We start from the raw sequence: 21,583 nt of genomic DNA, 5'->3' as shown, positions 1-21,583 counted from the left end.
CTCGCCCGCTGGCAGGCTCCGGATGTAAAACTCTCCCAGGTTGAGCAGACCCAGGGCTGGTTGCCTTGAAGGTGCATGTTGAAATCCAAGTAATGCAACCTCAGCTCTCTGTGGAGTTAATTACCAGTTTTTTTAACTGCAATATTTCTTCTCCTCATGGAAACTTTAAAAAATTATATAGTTTTTGACAGTTTCTCCAACTCAAAAAGACTAACAGCCTCTGACACTGCAGCTTCAGGGTACCTCCTCTTCCCTTCCCTGGCCTTCCAGTCTGGGGTTATTTCTGTTCCAATTCAGAAAAAAGACCAATTTACATACCTTCTTTAAAGTAATACTTGCTTTGTTGAAGCAAGCATCCTTCTAAAGCAAAAAGAAAAAGCAAACAACTCCCAATTTATGTCAGTTTCAATAAGCCAGCAGTTGGTTTCTTTACAAGGGAGTTTCTCAGCGCTTTCTTCAGCTGAGGATGTCAGATCATAGACCTCTAGGGTAAAGACCAAGACCTGGATTCCAGTCCTCACTCGGGCGCTTACGTGATGTTTCTTTGAGCAAGTCTGCTTCGCAGTTTTGAACATTTTTTTTCCCCAAGCATCTTATGAAGATTCGTTAAAAACAAAAACTTGTATTAGCATTGTCCCAAGCAATTAATCATATCCATGGCTCCCTGCTTTACCTCAATGCTCTACTTGTTTCTAGAGAATATACATGAATATTTGTTTAGATTGCAAATATGAAGAAGCGTTGTGTAGTGTGAAGTGCCTTGTAATCGCTGGCTACTAAGTCAGATTAAACAGGTTGGTCCTGGGAAATTCAAAATATTTCTGCTCCCTAACAGATTATTATATCCTTAACAGGAGCATTTTACCACATGTAAAAGGCTTCTAATACTGAATGTGATAATGTAAGAGCATCTCTTATTGTTCAGCTCAGTGGTCTTGTTTGAGTGAAAGTCCTGTCTTGGAGGCATATGTCTTTATTCTTCTTTAGTTCATCTGTAGATCTCTTAGGTTACACCCCTTTTATTGGATTAATGGGGCACGTCTCTGACTGGCAACATCTCCATTTTATTTTTGACAGATAATTGATAGCACTGTCAATGGAATGGTAACCCTTTAAAAAGAGTGAAAGAGATTTTTAAAACTAAAAGAGCCAATTAATTTACTCATACATGTGATTTTAAAGAAATAATTTGATATGATGCAAAAAGCTAACAGTATAGTAAATACCTGTTATATCTTTTGCCTAGAAAAAAGGAGTCCTTTAAAAGCAGATTAGCTGTGTACATTTTGAATCGAGAGACATTTAACATTAAAGGAAGGTGGAAAAAATCATTATTAAAATGAAACCAATTGGCTAGGAACAGATTTAATAAATGGTCCAAACTTTATTCATTCCTGAATTCAACCACTAAGTACTGCGTGTCTTTTCTCTATCAGAAGGTGACTATTAAGGTGGCTATGATATAAGAAGTCCTCTTAATCGATGTAACACTGACTCTGGGACAGGCACTATTCTGGACACTTTACATATAAAAACTCGTTTCATTACTCCCACAGCAATCCTGAGTATCATTAGCTCCACGTGACAGGAGGAAAAATGGACATGTAGCATTTAAGTGATTTGTGGAAGGTCTCACAGCAAGTGTGTGACAGAGCCAGGCTCTGGAGCCCTGGCTATGCTGTCCTTCACTTGTCTTTAAGAAAGACAGCATTGTAAACACTTCTACCTAGGATTTGGTCAAGGAAAAAATATCATTGCTTTGCATTTGGTGCTGTGGTTTCCATAAACTGGAATAACCATGCAGGCAAAAGAAGTCACACATCAAATGGTGTATTTTTTCAACAGTATACTTTTAATCACTCAATTCTTTCTTTATCAACTCAGTTCTTAGGGGGCGTAAATCTGTTGATTTTTCCTTGTGTTGGTCTCTTCTTTCTTGGATTTATTTATTCATTCATTCATTCATTCATTCATTTACTTATTTACTTTATCTTTACTTATTTACTCAAATTGATCCGGAATTACTTGCCCTGCGGGAGACTTACGTGACCTTCTCTATTTACAGAGTCCTCAGTTCAGTAACTGGTCTCAGCAGCCACAGCGAGGTCTCTCGTCCCACACAGGCCTTCAAGTCCCAGACCACGAAGCACAGCCTCTGCTGAGTCTGGTGTTTCTCTCGCCCACTTCAGCACTGTTTTATGTCGCTAAAAACATAGCACAGGGTTTCTTGCTCATGCCCGTGTGGAGTGTGTCTTTCATTTTAGGTTTATTTAGGGGACCAAATTAATTGTATTAACGATATCATTTAATGCTGTTGATAAACACCATACTGAAAATTTGTACTCTAGCAATTATTTTGTCAATTAGGTTGGAAACGTGAATTGCGTAGAAAGGGGAAAAGAGCTCACAGTTTATAACAGCAGAAGTTAAGTTACTTTTATCTTGTGGATTGCCCGTACCCGGTGGTATGCTGGTAAAGCCTGCTCTCTACCCAAGAAGAGGCCTTATTTGCAGCGTTTCCCAGTTTCTGTGGAGCGCGGGCTCCCACTGCGGATTCTCTCAAGCTCCCACACAACGTACTGAGTGCAGACTTGTGTGGCAATGTGCGTCATCGGCACTTACAAGACAGCACAGACGCCCCTGCCACTCAAGAATCCTTCGCCAGGGCTTCCCTGGTGGCGCAGTGGTTGAGAGTCTGCCTGCCGATGCAGGGAACACGGGTTCGTGCCCTGGTACAGGAAGATCCCACATGCCGCGGAGTGGCTGGGCCCGTGAGCCATGGCCGCTGAGCCTGCGCGTCCAGAGTCTGTGCTCCGCAACGGGAGAGTCCACAGCAGTGAGAGGCCCACATACCGCAAAAAAAAAAAAAAAAAAGAAAAATAATAATAATAAATAAAAATATAGCTTATTCTAATTGGAGGTCATAAGCTTGTAAAGTGATAAATGACAGTATTTTTGTGAGAGTCACGTGAAGTAGTGCATGCAAAGCACTTAGAACGCTGCCTGCCGCAGAGTTAGTGCTCACTAGCATTAATGACTGTAATAGCAGTATTATTTTGCTGCCTAACGTATAATAGCTACTTTTACTAGCACACACCCCCCCCATAGAATTACACTGAATAACAGGTAGTACCGAATCACGGTAAATCCTGAGTAAATCCTGTTGACTGTTCACCCTCCTACAAGAACCTACAGTATCATCTCGAGTGGAAGGCAAGTGACAGTCCATTGAGGGGTAGGAGGAAAATGTGAGAGCTTCTTTTAGGTAAATGATATTAAAGAAACTACAGTTTCTTGATTGGTCATACACGGATGGAGCTTTCATCCTGTTCATGCATCAGGTGGTTGTGTCTTGTCCAGGGTGTGGAGTTCCCTGTGACAGAGTGGGCCTTCTACAAGGAGGAAGAGGTGACAGTGGCGTCCAGCCTGCACTTTTAAGCCCCATCCTGGCTTTTCCTCAACCATATCAGGAGGACAGCTTTGCAATGTACATTCATTTCCACTGTACTACCAAGGATTTGCTGCTATGAGGCAAAGTACTTGGAATAGTTATTAGATTCACTGATTAGTTACACATATTTCTTTCACAGAAAGGTAACTCCAAATTGCTGATCTTTTCTGATGACAAATGACAATGTTTTGTTACTTAGAAGACATATTCAAAGAAATAAGCATTTAATCTGAACTTTCAAATTGCAAGTCACATTAACACTGAAAAAGAAGATAGTTGCTTTTCCAAATAAACTATTGCCATAGAGTACTTTGAAAACGGATGTTTTCATCACCATCATATGACTCTTTTTGCTGAAATTTATGTGTCACATATACAAATTATCACATACCTTTACAAAGACTGGGAGCTAACTTTTAAAAAAAACTTTACTGGGGTTTATAAATATACAATGAACTGCGTGCATTTAGAGCATACAGTTTGATGTGTGTATATGCACACAGCCCAGTGCAAGCATCACCACATCAAGATGACGGATGTACCCATCACCCCCTCAAGTTTCTGTGGCCCCTTTGTGATCCCTCCCATGGGACCCTCCTCATCTTCATCCCCCAGTTTCAAGTAACCACTGACCTACTTTCTATAACTTACTTTGCATTTTCTGGAACTATTTTTTATAATTGGAATCATAAAATCTGTGTTCCTTTTTACCTGGCTTCTCTCACTTAGCACAATTATTTTGAGATTCATCCATGACATTGCGTGTGTACATAGTTCATTCTTTTTTATTACTGAGTATTCCATTGAATGGATATGAGCTGTTTATGTAGTCCCCTGTTGATGGGCATTTGAGCTATTTCATTTTGGGCTGCACTCGTCTTTGTGTGGGCATACGCTTTAATTTCCCTTGAGTAAATCCCTAGAACGGTGGGGTCATCTGGTGAGGGGATGTTTAAGAAACTGCCAAACCGTTTTCCAAAGTGGTTGTACATTCCCAATATCATTGTGTGTGTTCCAGTTTCTCCACATTTGCCATCTCCATGTCTTCTTTGGTGAAGTGTCTTCTCAAATCGTTTGCCTATTTTTTGTTTGTGATTGTCTGTTTTTTTTTATTGAGCTTTAATAGTGCTTTTATATATTCTAGATACAACTCATCTATCAGATTGCTTATTTGAAAATATTTGCTCCCAGTGTTTGGCTTGTCATTCTCTTAACAGTTTCTTTTTAAGAGCAGTTCTTATTTTGAAGAAGTCTAATTTATGATTTGTTCTTTTTATGATCATGCTTTCAGCATTGTATCAAAGAAATATTTGCCTAACCTAAGACCACAAATATTTTCTCCTATGGTGTCTTCTAGAAGTTTTATAATTTTACATTTTGAGTAAATTTTTGTGTATGGTACAAGGGAAGGATCAACATTTCTTTGTTTATTTGGCCTACCGGTGCCCTTTGATCCAGCTCCCTTTGTTGTGTAGACTTCTTTCTCCACTAACTTGCCCCTGCACCCTCGTTGAAAACCAACCGACCATATACACTTAGGAGTATGATGTTCTCCTGATGAACTGACCCCTTTAGCATTTTGAAATGATCTTCTTTATCCCTGGTAATAGTCTTTGCTCTGAAATCTACTTTATTTGATACAAGTACAGCCACTCCCACTTTCTCTAGACTGGTGTTAAATGTTAAATATCTTTTTCAGCCTTTTACTTTTACCCTATTTGAGTCTTTATATTTAAAGTAGGATGCCTGTAAACAGCGTGAGTTGGGGTTTCGCTGTTCTATTCAATCAATTAACCTTTTCTTTTTAATAGGGATATTTAGACCAGGCACATTTTATGTTTAGGTATAAGTCCATCAACTTGTTATTTGTTTTGTTTGTTCCACCTGTTTTTTATTTCCTTTCCCCTCTCTGTCTTCAAAAGTTAATTTTAAAAAAAATTTATTTTATGAAACAGCTTTTAATTTATTAAAATCTTCCCCATGAATAATTTCATTGAGTCTCATTGGTTTTGAACCTGATTGATAATATATAAAGATGCAAGATTAACTGATTTACATCAGGGAAAATGGAATTTTATCTGAATTTCAGTCAAAAATGTTAGTCATTAGGGAGCAAAACTGTAAGTGTGATATTTAAGAACAGTCAATACTACCTTTATTCCATCTGGATCCGCATACTTTTTGGCACATTCTCTAATAGTACAACTGTTTCTAACTATTAAACTTGATGCCACCACCTCACAAAGTAGTAAAGAAAAGACTTGACAGTTGATAACATACAATTACAATGCTTCATTTCAAAATATATAATTGTTTAGTATGAACAAAAAGAGTCTTGTTTACTAAGTAAATAAAATATTTTAAAAATATGTACTTTTTATTTTTATCTTTTAAAATTTCTATTTTAGTTTGTTTCATAATATAAACAATATATTAGCACAGTGCATGTGCATATAATTGCTGAAGAAGTATACGTTTATTATGCATGCATCTTTAAATTTATCTTACCAGTAAAGAACTTTACAATCAAACATTTTTCAAACTCCCTGGACTAGAGGACTTTGAGATCACCAAGAATTAAGCTAAATATTTTTAAAAGGAGACATAGAAAAAAATATCTTAACTCTTGTCTCATTTAGTCTCTGTCTCAGTCCATCTGTGCTGCTATAACAAAATACATGGACTAGGTGACTTATAAACAGCAGACATTTATTTCTCACCATTCTGGTGGCTGGGAGTCCGAGAATAAGGTACCAGGTAATCTCTCTACCCAGAGATGATGTCCAGCAAAAATACATTTGTTACGGAATTTAATAAGTCTTTTAAAAAGGAGATATAATTTTTTTCAATAATAATGTTTATATTGATCACACATTAAAATGACAATATTTTGGATATACTGTGTTAACTAAATATAATTTAAAATTAATTTGATCTTTTTCTTCTTTTGTTTTTTTTTACATCTTATTGGAGTATAATTGCTTTACAATGGTGTGCTAGTTTCTGCTTTATAACAAAGTGAATCAGTTATACATATACATATGTTCCCATATCTCTCCCCTCTTGCGTCTCCCTCCCTCCCACCCTCCCTATCCCACCCCTCTTGGTGGTCACAAATCACCGAGCTGATCTCCCTGTGCTATGCGGCTGCTTCCCACTAGCTATCTTTTTTACGTTTGGTAGTGTATACATGTCCATGCCACTCTCTCACTTTGTCACAGCTTACCCTTCCCCCTCCCCATATCCTCAAGTCCATTCTCTACCAGGTCTGTGTCTTTATTCCTGTCTTACCCCTAGGTTCTTCATGACATTTTTTTCCTTAAATTCCATATATATATATATATGTTAGCATATGGTATTTGTCTTTCTCTTTCTGACTTACTTCACTCTGTATGACAGACTCTAGGTCCATCCACCTCATTACAAATAGCTCAATTTTGTTTCTTTTTATGGCTGAGTAATATTCCATTGTATATATGTGCCACATCTTCTTTATCCATTCATCCGATGATGGACACTTAGGTTGTTTAAAAATTTTTTTAAAAACTATTTGTATCTTCAAAGTCACATGTGTCATGGATATCTTCAGTGTATATGGAAATATATATATAGTAATAGTAGTTAATGGAAAGTAATAGTGAATCCAATTACAGTTCTGATTTTTTTATACCAAATTCTGAACTTTAATGACAAAACTACTTTAAACATTCTTTATTTTTTCCCTGTTGGATTTGCTTTCCAGATGTATCATAGAATTCGTCATTCGGAGTGCATTTACCGGGTCACCATGGAGAAGCTGTCCTATCATAGCATTTGTACTTCAGAGGAATGGCAAGGCCTCATGCATTTCAACCTTCCCGCCCGTCTTTGCAAAGAAATTGAATTGTGAGAGTTTTGTCTTGTCAGTTTCTTCAGGAACAGATTTTTAATTTGACTGAAATTAAAGTGAAATGGGTTCTAGAATTAGAATCATAAATATCTATTACATGTGTGGTTTCTTGTGTTGCCATTTTCCCCTTGGAAGGAAGGAAAGGCCAGATCTTTTTATCTTAAAACAAAAAAGTCTGAACACCATTTTGAAATGATTTAACCTAAATGTTAGCTTTTCTCTTTAGTCTTTTGCACACTTTACACTATGTAATATTTAATATTCAAAATGACATTTAATATCAGATAGCTGAAAGTTTTCATTTCCATATAATTTTAAATTTACAAATCTGAGAATTTAGTAATAAATAGTTCAAATTTCACACTTTGTTTCTAATCCTATGCTAATGTATTTGTTACTGGTGGTAGGACCTGCCCATTAGAAGTACAAGCCAACACTATATAACTACATAAAAAATCTTCAGAAGTGATCCAGAGCTGATATTTATTTATACTTGGAAATAGAGTGTTCTTAAATTAATTACAAGGAGGCCGTTAGACTGATGTGACTTTAATGCCCTGGTGGCCTAGTAAACGAACCTATAAATCTAAACCTGTAAATGCCTCAAGGTAACGAGATGGAAATGCTAAGGACAGCCAGTTCTGAACAGCCAACTAGGCTTTAAGCTGTAGCCAATCAAATAATTTCTTTTCTTTGCATCTTCTGTTTAGATGTGTTTCCATGGCTCCTGTCACCAAAGCACTCAACCGCTTTAAGTTGGTGCTGCCCTATTCAAATGGGTTTTTGCTCAAATAAACTCTTAAGATTTTTAATATGCCTCAGTTTATCTTTTAACAGTATATGTATTATATAGTGTGTGTACATGTGTGTGTATATGTATATATATATGTATATATATATATATATATATATATATATATATATATATATATAGTATATGTTGTGATATAATAAGAAATATATGACTATAGTCTTTGTAGCTAGTTCCTGGCACAGAGCTCCTTTCACTCTTGTAATTCCCTGAGTGATCTGGGTGAGAGAGGCATCTTTTGTTACTCATATTAAACCTCTTTTAGCCACCCTGAGTTTCTGAGTGTCTCTCGGAGGCTGAGGGCCAGTTGCCAGAGAAACCAGCATACGATTAGAGGGTTGGAGGTCAGCCTTACCCTTGGACTCCTTTCCAGGGAGAACTGGGGATTAAGCTAATCACCAGTGATCCATGATTTAGTCAACCGTACCCATGTACTGGAGCCTCCAAAAAACCTTAACCAAGGGGTTCGGCGAGTTTCCAGGTTGGTGAAGGCATCAGCTGCTATAAAGGGGTCGCCCCCAGAGAAGCATGGGAGCTCCACAGCCCTCCCCCCACCTTACCCTGTGCATCTCTTTCGCTTGGCCCTTCCTGCGTTGTATGCCTCATAGTAAACCCGTAATAGTAAACGAAGTGTCTCCCTGAGTTCTGGAGCTGTCCTAGCGCATCATCTGACCTGAGGAGGGGTTGTGGGGACAGCCGATGGATTAGAAGTGTGGGTGGCCTGGGCTTGTGATTGACGTTTCAAGTGGGGGCAGCCTGTGGGCCTGCGCCCCTAACCTCTGGGGTCTGCATTAACTCCAGGTAGTGACAGAATTGAACTGAATTGCAGGAAATCAGCTGGCTTCTGCGGAGAACCGGAGAATTGCTTGGTGTGGAAAACTCACACATTTGGTGTCAGAAGTGCTGTAACGAGAGGAAAATGGTCTCTTTTAATACTTTCCCATTCTGCTTATTTGGGTTAAATGTTTGTAACCAAATTAGCACATGAAAAATAGGTAATAACTTTGGATGTTAATATTTATGAAATTTTCTCTGGATTAAAATAGGAAATAGACTAATTTTCATCTCTCAGAAAATTTCAGATGAGATTCTCCCCCGTATCTGTGAGTTGTGTAATGTATGTGTAGGGCTCATGATATAATTATTTTGGACTTTGTCATTGCTCTGATAACAAACACAACATTCCATTTTTACAGATTGCTTAATAAAGCATTAAGCAATGGCTTAAATCTTGGACTAAGTTCCTGAGGGAATGTGTGGAATTTCCTCCTGGAAACCTTTGAATACAACAGAGATGTGACTGAGAAAGGCAGGAAGGGGGGGCCGAACTCCCAGGATTTTTTTAGTCTCTTGATAGGCAAAAAGTTCAGTTACTCCCTTTACTTGTTCTTATGTTTATCCTAATTAATTACATTTACTCATGACCTATGCTTTCTGTTTATTTCAGGTTCCACTTTGACATCGGTCCCTTTGAAAACATGTGGCCTGGAATTTTTGTCTACATGGTCCACCGGTCCTGTGGGACAGCCTGGTATGTGTGACCTACACCCTTGCTTTAAAATCCTCCTCCCCTATCTAAATGGCTCGCCACTTTCTTGGTTGATAATTATCTTAAATATGCCATATAGAAATTGTTTTTCTAGATATTTAAATTTTAAAAAGCTAAGATTATTGGACAAATGTGCATCCTTTTTAGATTCCCTCAGAGGCTGCCCCTTGGTTAACAACCAGGTCTAACCAGGTGATCAGAAGAATATAGGTGGAGCTAAAAGAGATAGGGGTTACTTCTCAACATAATTGCATACTGTTTTTAGGTGTGTTTTGGAATGTACATACACATTTAACATCGACTTTCACCTTTAACTTCGATATATCAGTTAAAACAAGTGTGAAAGAAACAGGTGTCCTAAGTCAAAGTCTAGTCCTTTGTTAGTAATGAAGTTATGTTGCCCTTTCCTTGCAAATCTCTGTCCTCTCCTTGCGGCCTGTCCTAGAGGCCTTTTATGAATTTGTATCCGTTTTTTTTGTTTGTTTGTTTGTTTTTGTTTTTTACAGCTTAAACACATACTTAAAATGCAAGGAATAATTTTCTTTTTCTCTTTTCTTACTAATTTAGTCATTAAGTGGATTATAGAGGCTCTTAGCATCTCTAGAACTAAATTGTCACTTGTTTCCTATTGAATTCTGTGTTTTCTCTTATTTCCACCAGTGACTTTTATAAATTGTTGTCTCAAAAGGATGCACACAGGGTAACTAATGCCACTTATTTCTTAGATATCAATTGAGAGTATGACCAGTTGAAACTCTTAAAATCACATACCTCACGCTTCAGGGACATCTGAAAATCTTCAATGGAGAAAGATAAAGGTTATATGTATTTAGAGGTTTTATGGACTCTCGTCTCTTTGGTATTTCGGGGAGCCCTGTTTCATATTGATATGCCTTTGTCTTAAGCTGCCTTAAATCCACTGAGTTGGTGGGGCTTTAAATACGTGTAAACACATGATACGTATAAAAATGTATAACCATATTGTATGATAAAATACATCATATTCTTTCATGGACTGCGTCAAGATTTGGATATAGCCATCTGCTACCACCGCGTAATAATTTGAGTGTCCCATGGTAATTTGGATTCCTCTTGAAAGGATAATCACTCACCTAGGAAATTCTTATAGTATGCATGTTTGCAGTTTGGGAATCTGAATATGCTTTCTGGAAAAACTTAGCTAAAAATACCCTTGAACGGGATGATGATATGCTGTTGTCTGTTGAGCACAATGGGATGCAGGAGATGCTTGAAAGCTAAGGAAGAGGTGGTGGGCATTCACGATGGGTAACGGCAAGATGATTCTGGAATTTGCTCCCCGGTGGGCCTGTTACCATGCCAGAGCACGAGCCACCAACGTCTTCGTCTGTCACGTGGCTGGAGAAGCAGTGGGGAGGTTCGTGAGTGAGGCCCCCGCGCTCCTGCATCCCGTCCCCACGCAAGTGTTCACCCGTGCAAGTGCGTGCAGGACAGACGTGCACATCTAGTGGTCTCCTGGAACGTACTGCTTCTTTACCAGTTTCTGTCATGACGATTTCTTTTCCACACAGCTTTGAGCTTGAAAAGTTGTGTCGTTTTATCATGTCTGTGAAGAAAAACTATCGTCGGGTCCCTTACCACAACTGGAAGCACGCTGTCACAGTGGCACACTGCATGTACGCCATACTCCAAAACAACCACGGGCTCTTCTCCGAACTCGAGGTGGGTGTGTACACGCTTTCTTTCTCCCGCTTCAAATAACCTGAGTGGGTTGAAGAACTCTATGTCTGGAGTACATTTATGATATAGTTAGGCAACTCTGTGTCATTCCGGGACAAATTTTGGTTCCGTAAATTCACAGAAGCATACTTTTTAAGTTGTTGTACCCAAGCATTTTCCCTATTATTTTGTATAAGGAATGTAGATACAGAAATTCCAACTTCATCAAAATATCCCTCAAGGAAACACTCATTTTTGTAGTCTTTCTTCCCTATTAAAGCTGAATTCTTCTGAAAGGATGTAAACAAAGTGAATTGTTCTCTTTGCCCTTATGCCCTGGATAATGGAGACATATCCTACCCATCTGAGAACCCAGAGCATTAAATACAATTCAAACATAAATGCTTATTTGACCTTCTCTAGCATAAGGGAACAGGGGCTCGGCGATGTTCCACTGATTCACCGGACTTTACAGACTTGGAGTTGGTGACACACTCAGAGAAGATTTGGGGATGCCTAGTCCATTCATGCACTGCTGTCGAGCCCCTTCCTTGAATGCCCAGCCCGCATTTGGTAATGGGGCCCCTTCGCCCCAGCTGTGCTCCTCCCAGGCGGGACCTTCCTGATGGCCTCTCTGCCCTCTCTCCGCAAGGTCCCAGCAGCCCTATGAAATCCCTAACTTGAATCCACCCTTCTCTCCTCCTGCCTCAGGACACGTGAAGAAAGGGAGCTGCCGTCTCTGTGATAAAGAAATTGTGCTTCTCCCAAGGTCACGTCCACCAACACTAGAACCCTGAGGTCCAGTCCTGTCCTTTCCATCCTGTCAGACCAAATTCACAATTTGGGTGGGAAACTTGAAAGATGCATTTTAGAAAAAAAATGCTATTGTAAAGAAAGAGTCAAAACGTTCCTGTTTTAATTAATAGTCTTTAGATGGGGCTTAGCCTAATAAATAATTTATTATTTATCACACACACACACGATGAAATTTCTTCTTTTTTAATATAAATTTTTCTAAACAATTTTCCATCTCATTGAACCCCGTATTTTTGAAAATTTCAGTATTTCTCCATTCACTTCCTTTTAAGAAAGCAATTTTATTATCTTTTCTGCCAAAAGTTAGCCTGTAAGCTTGAGAATTATAGAAATTATTCTTTTGGATTATATTAAAATTTATATTCAAAAATTGAAAAATTTTAAGACAAGTGAGATAAGTTTTGTTACTACATATTGACTTTCATTTAAGTTTCTAGAATTATATCATTCTGTTTCTCCAGAAACTTCAGGTCTTTTGGCTAAAAACAATCCCCCAATAACATACATAACTATTTAAAATATATTTTATAAGGTGCATATGTAATCTCTAGTAGAGCTTTAGAAATGATCATTTGATGTTTTTAAAGGAAAAGTTAGCAAAGGCAGTTCATTACTTTGTAAGTTATTTTCAGATGCGTGATTCTGGCATACACTTGACAAAACTATCGAACATCAATACAAATAAAATAGGTTAAAAGGAATTAGAATGCTTTTATCCATTGTGCCAGATTTTACAACCTTGACATTTCTTACCAGATTCATTATGGCTGACGTTGCAGCATAAAGTATGCGAACAGCCCCCAAACAAAACGACCCCCAGAACATACACAGTTCAGTGTCTTAAGACCTCCAAACACTTAGGGTTGGTCCCTTGCCTACCGCATAGTTTAGGGGTGCGGGTGCCCGGGGCGACCTCCCTTCCCATTAGGTGGCAGGAGAAACCAGCGTGGCTCGGCGAGACTAAGGCAGCAGCAGGGCGCAGGCGCAGTGCTCCTGTGGGGCTTTCTGCAGGCGCCCGCCCCGCGGCAGGTGGCGCCGCGCGCTCCGGCCTCACGCCCTCCTCCGATGCTGTCCGGGCACCTGTCCAGAGCCGCCCTGCCGGTTGCCCTGGTCTCAGAGGTCCCTGCCCTCGCGGTTCTTCCCTCCCCCCCCCCGCCCCCCCACCCCACTCCGTTAACTCGCTCCCTCCGCGCTGGGTCCTCCGCAGGCTCTGCATCCCGTGCAGGTCGCAGGCTGTGACCTCCACCTCACTGCACCCTCTGCCTCTGCCTCTCCGCTCGGCTCCCTCCGGATTTCTAGGCTCTTCTTTGCCGCCGGGCCCTGGTGGAGCCGCTGTGCTGGCCGCCTGCAATTCCTCTCCTCCCCTTTTCTCTGAAACCAGCTCCATCACCCCCCTGAAAATGCTCTGGTCCAGGGGTCGTGCGGGTCCAAGGGTCAGGGCTCAGTTGTCCTCTTTGCGTCGCTGTTCTCACGTGGCACCCAGGACCCCCAGCACCCTCGATTCCCGAGCGCTCCTCCCGCCCGCTCCCCCTTCAACTTTCCCTTCTCGGTGACGACCCCGTCCATCAGCGCCTAAGGCTGATGACCTGGGCTTCAGGCTTGGCTTCCCCTCCCCCGCTCGCCGTCCTGCCCTGCTTTCTTCTCGTGCCCAGCCTGCCAGAAAGCTCTGTTGATTCTGCCTGCAGAATCTTCCAGACTTTAGTCATGTCTCCTAAGCCTGCATTGCTAGCGTCCTGGTCTAAGCTTCTGTTATGTTTTGCCAGAGTCACGACAAAAGCCTCCCCCAGGTCTCTCCCACCCTCCTGGAGTCTGTTCTCAATACAGTGGCCAGCGTGGGGATCTTTAAAGAACATCAGCTAGATGATGTCACTGCTCTGCTAGAAACCCCGCCATCGGTCCCTGGATCACAAATAATACAAGATCTTTACCCTCCCCCCCCGCCCCCGCCCTGCCCTCAAGTTCCTCTCTGTCCTCCTCTCCCCGCAGCCCCTGCAGTGGTCAGTCCTGGTCATGTGACTCTGGTCCTGTGACTCGTGGGCAGGCTCCCCTGCCAGGATGCGAGCTGGCTGACAGCCCCGCCCCCGCCCCCGCCCCCGGGAGCCGCCTGCTTCTCCCCTTCTCCCACCTGCACCTCTGCCTGTCTGAGGCCCATCCTAACTGCTGTACATCACAGCCACCCGCTTCTCCCCTGTCCCCTTCAGCCTGCTCTTCCTTTTATCTTTTTCCATGCAATTTGCCATTTTTCACATGCTTTATGATTTACTTGCTATATTTCTCATTTACGATAGCAGTAACATCGTTAGAATTTAATATTGAATAGATTTTTGAGTGAAGAACTGATACTGTCCTCTCCTTTTGCAGACTTGCTTCATCTGTGATTCTTTGGAACATTTGCTTTAATTTGATACCACCTACACTTTTTACCAGAGTCGATCAGGAAAACTCAAGAATAATTTGATTGTTAAGCTCATAAGCAGAAAGACAAAGAAACTGGTTAAAAAAGAAGTTAGATTATCTGTTATTTCAGGCATTCATGAGCATATTGGCTGCATCAGTGACAGAAGTCAGTGTGATAAGAATACTAACCGTAACTTTCCTCATGTCCCATTTCTTTGTTTTCAACATCTGTGCACTGTGGTTTCTCCTTAAGCGCAAGGGACTGCTAATTGCGTGTCTGTGCCATGACCTGGACCACAGGGGCTTCAGTAACAGCTACCTGCAGAAATTCGACCACCCCCTCGCAGCACTATACTCCACGTCGACCATGGAGCAGCACCACTTCTCCCAGACCGTTTCCATCCTTCAGGTGAGGCGCCCAGGGCCACGTGCCTGCCCGCTGCCCCTTGTGTACATCGTCTTGTCAGAGAGACCCACGGTTTATACGTAAAAGAGGGATATTCTTCTGGCTTTCTTTAGAAACAGCAGCTACATTTTATCGTAAAACCTTTTTTAAAAGATTTATATATATTTTGCAATCACATTTGATTTTTAAGTACGTTCTACCCTAAGGCAAAGTTTGTTTCACATAGTTAATTTAATCTATGTGGATCATCATGTTCCTGAACCAGAATGTGTCGAACAACGAATCTTGAATGTTAGGCAAACAAGACTTTAAGTGCATTGAAGTTCTTTTATTTTTTCTTTTGTGTGTTTTTAAATTGAGTTTTCTTGCTTTTAAGATGTCCTTAGTGACTGATCTGGATGCTGACAGGTCTCCCTTCCCTGTGAGATATGTACGCTCCTTCACTTCAAACCTTTTTCTCAGAGTCATCTTAACTACGTAACTATCGCCTCGTAATGCTTTGACTCCACTCACAGGCAATTTTTAAAATGTGATCTGTGTTTGACATAAGAATAGTGGACCCCGTTTCTTCCTCTCACTGTCAGCACCTCAAAATAAGAAGAGAAGTCTCATGAGATCTTCTGGTTACGTGTCTACGGGAAGGATTTGGAATTGTCAAGGTTGTGACGCAAAGCCCCGGCAGGACCTCAGCAGCGCCTGGCTGTGGGCGACTTGCGAAGCAGGAAGGTGTCTGCCACTTGGTGCAGTTTTCCCTTCTTGTGTAGCCCAGGCCTCCCCTGACCACCCAGGGCTCTTTCCTCTCCATAGCTTCTCTTAGTGGCGCCTCATGGTCCCAGCTGTCCCAGTGATTGGTAGTACTGCACACTCAGATCTTTTCAAAACCCAGCAACATTTACGCGGTCAGACCCCCTTTCCTCAGGACTGAGAAGGTAAATGATGAGCTTACTGAAGTGCAGGCGCTCTTCTGATGACCTGCGGCGTAGAGTGAAAGGTCTGTCAGATACGGAGTCATATCCGGCAGGTGGCTGAATGTCCCCCTTGCTCCCGGGCTGGTTCTGTCCCTGAAAGCAATAGGTAGTCACCATTCCCAATGTTTCCTTGGCACCAATACTTTATTTTTTAAATGATGTATGTTATGTATGTTTGTCTGGATAGATAGATAGATACATACATACCTAGAAATTTAAGCAGGATAAAAGATGTGTGTGGATATATGTATATGTGTGTGTGTGTGTATGTGTGCATGATACAGATATGTGTGTACCTATATATGTGTGTATATAATAGGTGTATATATACACACATGCATTAAAACATGCTTTTTGTAAATAGACATTTATAAAACTTCATGACAGTTTATATCTACTTTCCCCTTAGGCTATTTATTTGCCCAGGAAGAAGGGTATATGCCAGAAATGACATGAGGATGCCTTCATTTAGAAATAATTAGGACTCCCTGGGTCCCATGTGCATCCTATGTCCTAAATGAATTCATACATATGACTATGACAGCATTTCTGGCAATTTAATCTGCAAATGAATTTTAATAGCCTTCATAAAGTTCCCTCAGAAAACCTATTTTAAATTTAAGAGACTTAGTTTTTACAGAGGCCAGGATTGCAAAGTACATTGCTGCTGGATGGAATAAGACATAAACTGTGTGATACAGCAGTGATACAAAGCAGAAGGGATGGAGAGGGTCTGACCCAGCCAAGGAAGACTTCTGGCAGGAAGACTTGCTCCGTTTGCTGCCGTTGACAGTGGAGATGGCACAGAGCAGTTTGTCCCATTTTCAGCAAACCCTCAGCCACGTGGGGGGCTCCGTGTTACACGATGAGGTGTTCCTAGGATGATCAGAGCGTCATCACTGGAACTCAGGCAGTGAATTAAGTTCAACCACGCTGTTGGCATCCAGAGTTGTTGGAGGGTAGTTAGATTCCGAGTATTAGAGAAGGCATTTCAGTCACTGTCGGTGGGGGGACATAAGGGCACATGTGTTCTTGTGTCTTTGGAGAGGTGAGATTCTCCACAGACAAGTGGGATGGGAAGCCGGCTAGAAGACCCGTCATGGCCACAGGTTCAGCCCACCAGTTAAAACCTGAATCTGTATCCTGGCTTGACCAACACCTCCTGTGTGAGCTGTGACACGGAGAAACATAGGGGGCATAAACTCACGGCCCCATCTTCATGGGCAGGAGGATGGCGGAGGGCTCCTTCATTTTCTGGAAATCTCTAGAATCTGCTGATTGTACATGCTCATGATAACTCCTCTGAGTTTGTCTTCTCAGATCCATCTAACTGCCTCTTGAAATTCGTTTCAATAGCGAACATGTTTATTCACTGCCTCGCAGCTGCCAGCACACGTTTCAGGCCCGGGGGACGGTGATAACAAAAGCACAAACGCCTGCTGTGTCCACAGCTCCGCCCTCAAGCTGATCTTGTCGCTCCACCTGGCCGGCCTCCTGGGGTCCCAGCCATCCTAACAGGCTGTGGCTCTCACGCCCGTGCGTCAGCCTGGGGTACCGTAAGGTTCTGTTTCCAAACGCTTGTACTGTGTTTGGCGTTCAGTGTGGCCAAAATCGTGCTGAGTTATTTTACACCCCACGGGTCAGTGACCCTGTTAGAGCCCTTCCCCCTCACCCTGCCCCCAGCTCCAGTCACCAAGCCCTGCCAGTTTGAAGTTTTGTCAGGACCCCTCCAGACTTGACCAATTAAGGTGATATCCTTGGCTGAGAGTAAAATTTAATTTCAACATCCAGTCACTGAATTATCAGACAGAACACTATGTCATTACGTCACACAGACCCCTCTGATAGGTCTGTCCGCCCAGTGGGCACGGTCGTGAAGGCCTCTCCTTCGGTGTCCTCACCTCCGCAGGCAGCCTTCAGCGCTCTGGCTGCATAGAGGATCGCAGTGCCGGAACTATTCATCCTTTGGCCATGTGGCCAAAGAGGAGATAAAAAAATTCACCATGATGGTTAGAGATGGCTCCCCATGAGGCCTCCTCAAAGCTGTGTGTGTGTGGCTCTGTGTGTGTGTCTACAGACCACAGTCTTGTTAACCCGACTGCTGGCTTTCAGTGTTGTTGCCGCAATTACTTATGGGATAATCTGGGCGACTGGGGAAGCGTGGGGAAGAGGCCCCCTGTGTGACCACAGCAACCTCAGCAAACAGAAAGGGGAAGTATATTTAAAAGCTAACCTCAGTCCTTCACACACGAGCAGAGAACTGTTCACAGTGCAGCACGGCAGGGAGGGTGTATGTTCGTTCACACTTGCCTTCACTTCCGTCACAGGGAGAAAGATGCAGTGGGCAGTTCCCACCCTCCCCACCCCCCGGCCCCGAGTGGGCAGTGGGAGGAGACTAAGTCAGGAATGAAGTAAGGAGAAGTGTGAAAGCATCTAGAGGAAAGATAGGTTCAGATTCTTAACTTTTGCTGAGCTGCCCCTTGTCTCAACGTTGGGCCTCAGGACTGTTTTCCTGGTGACTGGGGCCCAGGGCTGTTTACAGGCCGTGAGGGGCATTCAGAGGAGACGGAGTTCCCATTTGGCGCCTGTAGTGGATGCTGAACTGGCCCCTCTGAGCGTACAGTCTCCTACATGTCCATCAAGGACCTTTCCCGAGTGACATCCCAAATTGTGCCTTCATTAGACGTTGTCTGTTTGACTGCCTTTTCCCCCATATTGATCACCATTTCCCCAAACTTGTGGTTCTCAAATTTATCTTCCAAATATATGTCTGAACATGTTATTCTCCTTTTTAAAATCCACCAGTGGGTCCCATGGCCTCCAGAATAAATTTTGTTTCTTAATTGATACACAAGTCTTTTATAAATGGCCTCTGCCTGTTCCAGGACTACTGTATCTACTGTATTTTTGCAGTTCCAGACCATTTCTTAACTCTGCATTGTCTAGAGTTTTCTATTTTGGTGGCCAGCTTCTCCTCATCTTTAAGGCTCAGCTCAGGCAGTACCTCCTCCAGTGAAAGTATTTTATGATGTCTCCACATAACTGGGGCACAGTGTGTGCCTTTTCCATGTGGCCCCCAAGTCCCTTAAACATACACGTATTCTAGAGTTCTCACGTGGTATTGAAATTCTCTGTTTGTGAGTTTAGCCTTCCCGTCCTCTGAATTGTAAGCCCGGTGAGGACAGTCACTGCCCCTCGTTCATCTCCACCCCGCAGGCCTGCTGCCGGGTCTGTTGACGTGGGGGGTGGTGGTCACGTGAAGATAAGAATGTGGACCTAAGAGTCAGAGAAGGCAAAACAATGTGTGCAACGTTTGGCGACTGGTCACTGTCAGGTCCTATTTAGGGGAAACTGAGTAGATATGTCTCCTTAGGACAAAGCGTGTAGGTGGCTCAGTGGTGGAGCGTAAGTGGAATGACTTCAGGTAAGGAGACTGTTCTATGTGGACAGTGACAAGGTAGTGGGTAAGCTTTGTGTTCTGACCTAAAACTTACCCATGTATTTTTATTTAGCAATGGTGGTAGAACCATTAGCGTTAGAATATTAAATCCATTTTAATGTTCATTGAACATTCCTTTTTTTAATATTCGTAATTAATGTTCATTTTAATAGTCAAATTATATTTCATAATAAGATAATGATTATTTTGAATATTGAAGCTACCCTCTTTCTGTGTTTTGCCTTCTGTGAATACCCTATGTTAGGTACGCAGAAGTCAAAATTTTAGAAAACAGACCAATTAGGAATGGTTATTCTCATAATTAAGAAAAATTTCTCATCATTCCATTAATCTTAAATCATCTAGTGCTTTTGAAATATGTTTACATTTTTAAAAAGTTATCTTTAGCCCAACATTTTGGGATCCCATGACATTTTCATTACGTTTTATAGCAGTAGCATTTCTGTGACACAGCCAAATCCATCTGCAGTGGGTAGAATTTACCGTTGTCTGTTGCAATTATAGCAAAATAGTTGTACTTACACTCAACACTGTCCTTACTTCTAGACTAAAATGTATTAGTTATTACAGAGGTTAGCCTAAATCTATCCTTTTCTACAGATGTACTCTAAATAATAGAAGTGTTCTCTGGCGGTCCAATTCAATTCTGGGCGTATCGGTTTGTTTGCTTGTTTCTCCTTCTCTCTCTCCCTGTTTCAACTCTGACTGCAGAAGTTCTACTGGTAGGTTTTATCATCATCACCATCATCACAGTAATCATTTCATCATTTATTAGGTACTTCCTATATACCAGAAACTTAAGAACTTTACATGTATCAGTACATTTGATTTTTATGGTATCCTATGAGACAAGTATTATTATTCATTTCCATTTTACACATAAGAGTAATGTGCATCAAAGAGGTTAAGTAACTGGCTCATTGTCACACAGCTAGTAGGGGGCAGAGGATATTAAAAATCAGAGTTGTTTGACTCCAAAACTTGTGTCTTAATTACAGTACTCTCATGTTTCCTAGTATATGGTTTGATGCAGTGGACAATTAAATGTCAAAATAAATATTATGTATCTTTTAAAGGCATCATTGTTGTGAATGCTTGAAGCAACTAGTTGTGTCATTGACTTTTTTCATCCTGAAGCCCCAGAATGATTCAGCCTCCGCCTGTTGCCCCTGTGACAGTGATTCACAGCCCAGTAGGGCCAGGGCTGCTGGGGAGTGAGACCTGGACTGGCTGGCATGCAGATACTGAAATCTGGGCTCCAAAGCCCTTCCAGGAGAATCTCTTTTGTAGAGCTCAGCACAGTAGGGCTTTGGGGAGAATTACGTATGATTAATGGTAATATTTTAAATGCGTGCTGAGGAAAGACTGATCATCCGCCCTTCTGCATCTGTTCTGACCCACCTCAACGCACGCTGTTGCCAGAGGGACTGCTCTAAAAGCCACCTCCGTAATCCTCAGTGGCTCCTTATTACTTTCTATATTATATTTCAGTTCTGCACCCAGGCCTTTTTTTTTTTTTTGCTGTACGCGGGCCTCTCACTGTTGTGGCCTCTCCCATTGCGGAGCACAGGCTCCGGACGCACAGGCTCAGTGGCCATGGCTCACGGGCCCAGCCGCTCCATGGCATGTGGGATTTTCCTGGACCGGGGCACAAACCAGTGTCCCCTGCATCAGCAGGTGGACTCTCAACCACCGCGCCACCAGGGAAGTCCTGCATCCAGGCCTTTTAAAAAACTTTTACTTTAGTTCTTCCCATTTCTGTATTAAATTTGCCTCAGCTGCACGGAAGTGTCTGTGCTTCCAGCAAATGCTCAGGGTCTCATGCTCTCCTCTGTTCCTCCAGCTGGTCCTTCAGAAATCATGTCGCCACCAAGAAGAGCGTCCCATGTGCTCCCATGGTCTTCACTTAGCTCATTCGTGGGGACCATGCCACTCTATTTTTTGTGTACCACTGAACAGTGAACGCCTCAAAAAAATGAACTTATGTTGTTTAGGACCTTGGATATAGTAGGTACTAAGCTACTAATATCCTTACCCAAAGTGAAACACTACAGACTGAATATCTGCTCAATGAGACATACATTCCTCATATTGTAGTGGGAAAGATACAGCTATGGAAAGAAAGCAGTGCTCCAACA

The 21,583-nt window shown here is 41.9% G+C and overlaps 1 protein-coding gene across 1 annotated transcript in view; it reads left to right on the top strand.

Moving 5' to 3' along the window:
• The window catches only part of PDE10A (phosphodiesterase 10A), a 297,841-nt gene that overhangs the window by 237,763 nt on the left and 38,495 nt on the right, over positions 1-21,583 (top strand). Inside the window, 4 exon segments of the mRNA XM_081250479.1 lie at positions 7,194-7,336; positions 9,599-9,682; positions 11,251-11,401; positions 14,865-15,020. Of these exon segments, the coding sequence (XP_081106605.1) occupies positions 7,194-7,336; positions 9,599-9,682; positions 11,251-11,401; positions 14,865-15,020 (534 nt within the window).

The sequence above is a fragment of the Mesoplodon bidens genome (genome assembly GCF_964165515.1).
Source record: "Mesoplodon bidens genome assembly, chromosome: 12".
Lineage (NCBI taxonomy): Eukaryota > Metazoa > Chordata > Mammalia > Artiodactyla > Ziphiidae > Mesoplodon > Mesoplodon bidens.
This window is presented reverse-complemented; position numbering and strand designations above follow the sequence as displayed.